The sequence below is a fragment of the Notolabrus celidotus genome, chromosome 11 (genome assembly GCF_009762535.1).
Source record: "Notolabrus celidotus isolate fNotCel1 chromosome 11, fNotCel1.pri, whole genome shotgun sequence".
Taxonomy (NCBI): domain Eukaryota; kingdom Metazoa; phylum Chordata; class Actinopteri; order Labriformes; family Labridae; genus Notolabrus; species Notolabrus celidotus.
Genome location: NC_048282.1, coordinates 12832470 through 12838425, shown reverse-complemented (window position 1 = coordinate 12838425; position 5956 = coordinate 12832470). Strand labels below are relative to the sequence as shown.

Genomic DNA, 5956 nt, shown 5'->3' with positions numbered 1-5956 from the left:
GGGGGATGTGGCTCGTGAATCTGGCAACCCAGACAGTGGCTGGACGGTTTTCTGGATGAGCAGCGGCTAACGGCTGACCGGGAGTTTGTGTCAGCTAACGATCGGCCCCGGTAAACCTCTACCGACGTTTCTCTGTGTGTGGAGCAGAGGTGTGTGTGTTTTGTATGTCTCTGTGTGTCTAACGTGATTGTGTTTGTGAACTGACGACGTGTTGCTGTAGTTTACGCCCTTGCTGCTAGCGTTAGCCAGGTGATGCTAATCAGCCTCGTAGGTTACCGGTGTGTTTGCGGTTGCTAGGCCGGTCCTGTGGTCTCTGTGTGGGCTGCAGTGTGCCCGAGCTCATGGTGGTTAGCTGATCTGTTGTTTTAATGACCTGTTTGTCAGCATGAATGATCTTGTGATGGAGTTATTCGGTTATTGAGGTGCTGCTCACCTCTTCGCCTCCTCACCTGTAGTTTAACGGTCAGTAGATGAGTGACTGCTAACGTTTACCGGATCATTTCAGTTATTTACCGTTAGTGTGTAACGGCTCATTTTGCCCCTCACCTGACAGGTATGAAATAATCTGTCAATCATTATCTATAATCCCATGTTTACTTTTAGTTATTTTATATGTCTTTCAGTGTTTGAGTCCAGATGTGATGAAACATGACTCAGAGGAGGAGACAGCTTCAGAGAGATTACTCTGACAGATGCAGGGTTTACTATTTTAAAGCTAACTCATTATACAAGAAGAAATATAAAGGAGTGATAAATATCCAGCCAGTATCAGTGTCAGTGCAATTACTCTGAGATTACTCTCTGGCATCCAGGGATCCCTGGATCATGTGACCATGTTTACACTCTTCAGGAGTTCCACTTTGTTTCTCTGATTCAGGCTCATCCTCTGATCTGTGCTGATTCTCTGTCACATTGTGTGATGTGGTCGCCCGCTGACATCAGTCTGATCAGCTGCACCTGTATGCTTAACTCTCAGCTGTTAGCTCAAACTCAAAGTACCCCATGTTTTTTATATTTTGACACAAAGTTAGGTTTTATAGGTGAAATGTGTCTTCAAAAGCTCACAGTGTTGTTATAAGACATTGTAAGCGGTTGAAGCTGCTGTTGGTAGGAATGGTGTAAAAAACGTTTGAAAAAAGGTCATTATACCCAACAGTACTCATTGGTAAATGGAGTGATTTGAGATTATGGTGAAATCTCTGTGTTTTCCAATGCCTTTGTATCAAGCAATGTCTATCAAGATCAATCACATCAACCATTCATCAGACTTTAAAGGTTTTATTCTAACTGTGAAGACAAACGTCTGAAGAACGAGAGAGAGAGAGAGAGAGAGAGAGAGAGAGAGAGAGAGAGAGAGAGAGAGCGCAGGTCAGAGTTTGTGTTTAGCCCTGTATGCTCAAAGACCAGGATGGACCAGTTCAATGAGGTTTACGCATTAAGACATGTATAGGAAACTCTTCCAATCAATCAATAAAGAGGATTCGCAAACTTAATGTGATCAGGTCACAGGCTGAAGATGACCAGGAGGATCCGCCTTTAGTGCAAACCCTGATCACCTTTATGTTTCAGATCGGGGGGACTTGAGTCAGCTGACCTGAGGCCCCTGAGGTGTTAGTGCTCAGGGGTCTGTGATGTAAGAGGGATGAAAGCACGGATTAGTCTCTGAACGGGAGGAAAGTCTAAGTCTGGGAATGATTAAAGAATAAACAGAGGACGGTCCAGACCTCACCCAGACTGGCAGCATGCTCACAGACGTCTGCTCAGTGTGCTGATCATGTGTATTAATCATGTGTGCTCATCATATGCATTGATAAGATCTGTAGTCCTGAATGAGATTAAAAAGAGGTAACCTGTGTGCCCGGATCAAGCTCTGACCTCATCCTCCGGTGTACATGTGATAATCTGACCTGATCCTGAGTCACCATGACACCATGCAGGATGGTACCAGATTAATGAGTGTGTTCTCCTGCAGGTTCTGATGATCTGGTCCTGAATCTGCACCTGGAGGACAGACAGAGCCGAGCTGCGAGGGCTGGCCTCCGCTCTGAACCATGTCCAAGAGTAAGAGCTCCGAGTCGGTGAAGGTGGTGGTACGCTGTCGCCCCATGAATGAGAAAGAGCGGGCAGCCAAGTTTGATCGGGTGGTCTCTGTCGATGTCAAACTGGGTCAAATCCTGGTCAGGAACCCGAGAGAGACCTCGGCAGGCGACCCCCCAAAAGTCTTCACCTTTGACTCGGTGTACGACTGGAACTCCAAACAGATTGATCTGTACGACGAGACCTTCAGGCCGCTGGTGGAGTCGGTCCTGCTCGGATTCAACGGGACCATCTTTGCATACGGGCAGACGGGGACAGGAAAGACGTACACGATGGAGGGGGTGAGGAATGACCCCGAGAGGAGGGGCGTGATCCCAAACTCTTTTGAGCACATCTTCACTCACATCTCCCGCTCTCAAAACCAGCAGTACCTGGTCAGAGCTTCATATCTAGAGATCTATCAGGAGGAGATCAGAGACCTGCTCTCCAAGGACCAATCACGTCGTCTGGAGCTCAGGGAGCGGCCCGACACCGGCGTCTACGTCAAAGACCTCTCATCATTCGTCACCAAGAGCGTGCGGGAGATCGAACACGTGATGAACGTGGGAAACCAGAACCGCTCAGTGGGATCCACAAACATGAATGAACACAGCTCACGCTCGCACGCCATCTTCGTCATTACGGTGGAGTGCAGCGAGCTGGGCGTGGACGGAGAGAACCATATCAGAGTGGGCAAACTCAACCTGGTGGATTTAGCCGGGAGCGAGCGTCAGACTAAGACCGGAGCTCAGGGCGAGAGGCTGAAAGAGGCCACGAAGATCAACCTGTCTCTGTCAGCTCTGGGGAACGTCATATCAGCTCTGGTGGATGGCAGGAGCAGCCACATCCCCTACAGAGACTCCAAACTCACACGTCTGCTGCAGGACTCTCTGGGGGGAAATGCACGCACCGTCATGGTGGCCAACATTGGCCCCGCCTCCTACAACGTGGAGGAGACTTTAACAACACTGCGGTACTCCAACAGAGCGAAGAACATTAAGAACAAACCACGGATCAACGAGGACCCGAAGGACGCTCTGCTCAGACAGTTCCAGGAGGAGATCGCCAAACTGAAGGATCAGCTGGAGAGACGCTCAGGGAAGAAGAAGAGGAGGAGGAGGAGGAGGGGGGAAGGGAGCGATGGAGAGGATCTGGAAGAAGGAGAGACAGAGGATGATGAGGAGGAAGGGGAGGATAAAGGAGACTACTGGAGGGAGCAGCAGGAGAAGCTGGAGAGGGAGAGGAAGGCCATCATGGAGGACCACAGTCTGGTGGCTGAGGAGAAAGTTCGACTCCTTAAAGAGAAAGAGAAGAAGATGGAAGATCTGCAGAAGGAGAGGGAGGCCGGAGATATGCTGTCTGCCAAAGTGAAGGTGAGCACAACCTGCAGGGCTGTGTGTGTGTTTTTGTGTTTATGTTCATCCAGTGTGTTAGCAGTGGTGTTCTCTCTCCTGCAGGCAATGGAGAGTAAGCTGCTGGTTGGAGGGAAGAACATCGTGGATCACACGAATGAGCAGCAGAGGATGCTGGAGCAGAAGAGGCACGAGATCGCTGAACAGGTAAAGATACCTGTCTTAAATCAACTCTGTGTTTATCAGAGCGATGATTCAAATAATCTGACGTAACCAGACCTGCGTTCAGTTAAACATCTTAATGCTGCACTAAAGAAAGAAACACCTGAGCAAGTTTCTCTTAAACCGGGGTGGAAGTTGTTGGTTGAGGTAAAACCGGCCTCACAGCCAAGAACACACACCTGACACTGAACATTAAAAAATGTTGACACATAAAAACTACACATTAAAACACTAAAACAAGTTCCAGACTGAAGTAGACAAATGAAACAATAACGGCCAAATTCCAACAGATACTTGTCTGGTCCATCTCCGATCCGTCACAGCATCAGTTCTGATAGGTTTCTATTCTAGTCAATGTGGTAACTTCCACTGGATCCACTCCGTTCTGTTCCGACTGCGTCTCTGATCCGGCAGGTTGGAGCCCTCTAGATCAGATACATAAGACTTCTATTTTTGAGGAGCACGATACATAAATCTCAACAGAGAAGATTGAGCGGGACAGGAAGTCAGGTACCAAAACAAAATGAAAACATCCAGTTAATTTTCAGAATAAAACACTCAGTGGTGACGCAAGATGGTTTTTTACTTAACTACAACAACAAACCGTCATGATGAGTAGAGTCAGGCCTGGAGTCAACAGGTCAGAGGTTTTCAGAGGACCATAAAGACAACATGGATGAGGAGAGGAGTCGGATAATTGATGATTCAGTAATTACTGCGGTAAAACCTCGGTCTAGTGACTCCAGCTGTCTGGCGGTCCAGCTCCATGCTGCGTTCCGTGAATGCAGCCGATGGGTGTTGACGGACGAGAGCACGGAGCCGGACCGCAGCAGACCAGACTCAGATCTGTTGGAAGTCCGGTGGTAGATGATGTCAAATATGGAGATGAGACTGATTGATGATATTCATCTCTACACTCCTCCTGTGACAGCTTTCAGGTATTGTCCTCTCGACATCCTGAAACATACATCAGTGTGTGTTTGTTTGTGTCTGTTTGCAGAAACGTAGGGAGCGTGAGATGCAGCAGCAGGTGGAGAGTCGTGATGAGGAGACCCTGGAGCTGAAGGAGACGTACAGCTCTCTGCAGCAGGAGGTTGACATTAAGACCAAGAAGCTGAAAAAGGTCAGAGCAGCACCTCCGTCCTGTCACACAAACACACACGCACCCACACAGGATGGGGATCCTGCCATTCTGAGGTGAAACACTTCAAACAGGAGTTCATATCTTTGTACATACACAAAGACATATCCTGACTCTGAAATATTTTACACAGACTGTAGCATGAACATGAATGTGATTATTAGTGAACAGCTCCTGAGTGATAGTTTAATTTTAGCAGCAGCAGCGTGTCAGTAAGTAGGTCAGGTGCTATTTAAATCAGGTAAGACCTCACTGCTGGCTCTGTGTGTCCACGTCTCCTCACGACAGTCAGGTTTTAAACTCTGTCAGACTCCATCATACTGACCCTGCTCTCTCTCTCCTCCAGCTGTTTGCCAAGCTGCAGGCGGTGAAGGCAGAAATCCACGACATCCAGGAGCTCCACATCCATGACCGACAGGAGCTGGAACAGACCCAGAACGAGCTCACCAGAGACCTCAAGCTGAAGTACGGAGCCGGCATTTCAAACAGGAAGACTCTGATTGGTGTTAGACCATTATGACTGATCAATAATACATCATTAGGACACTGTTTGATCAATAGTATATCATTCTTAACCCTGTCTGCTCAGAGGAGGAGTGGAGAGCATGTCCTTACTGCAGACAGTAAAGCTACTTTATGAAAATAACTGAAGATATCAGAGATTTGATTTGTACATGATCCGTGCTGCAGTGATTAGGAGATGAATCAGTCAAGAGTAAATCAGTCATTAACTTTTTGAAGTGATGGATCAATCCTGTCAGTATTTAAAATGTGCAGGTTCAGTCTTTGAGGCCCTGCTATTTTATTCTGAGACTTTCAGTTCCACCTGACGGGGAAGTTTTCTTTAGAATGTATTCGACTAAATGAATGATTTATTGTGAGAGTACTCAGCTGATTGATTATGTCACATGACCTTTAGCCGTCTCTTAACATGATGCAGCAACAGGTCACTATGAAAAGAGAAGAAACGTTCTTACAGACTTGTCAGAGTTTAGTTCTAATCCTAAAGAATCCTCTGATATATTCATCAGCACTCAGTTCACCCAGAGTTTAACTCTGTTAACAAAGACGGTAACTTTGATAACAGTTAATCTGATAATTCAGTTCAAATTCAACAGAGGTGAACATAGACATGCTGAAAGTCTGACAGTGTGTCCCTTCTCCT

The 5956-nt window shown here is 47.2% G+C and overlaps 1 protein-coding gene across 3 annotated transcripts in view; it reads left to right on the top strand.

The window, feature by feature from the left end:
- The window catches only part of kif3b (kinesin family member 3B), an 11948-nt gene continuing 5992 nt past the window's right edge, over nucleotides 1–5956 (top strand). Inside the window, exons 1-5 of one of the 3 annotated variants that reach the window (XM_034695988.1) lie at nucleotides 1–110; nucleotides 1973–3449; nucleotides 3534–3635; nucleotides 4651–4773; nucleotides 5138–5256. In XM_034695988.1, coding sequence (XP_034551879.1) covers nucleotides 2052–3449; nucleotides 3534–3635; nucleotides 4651–4773; nucleotides 5138–5256 — 1742 coding nt within the window. In that variant the 5' untranslated portion in view covers nucleotides 1–110; nucleotides 1973–2051. Of the gene's footprint in view, nucleotides 150–1972; nucleotides 3450–3533; nucleotides 3636–4650; nucleotides 4774–5137; nucleotides 5257–5956 lie in introns of those variants that run through there. The other 2 variants (XM_034695987.1, XR_004633000.1) reach the window with 2 other exon arrangements.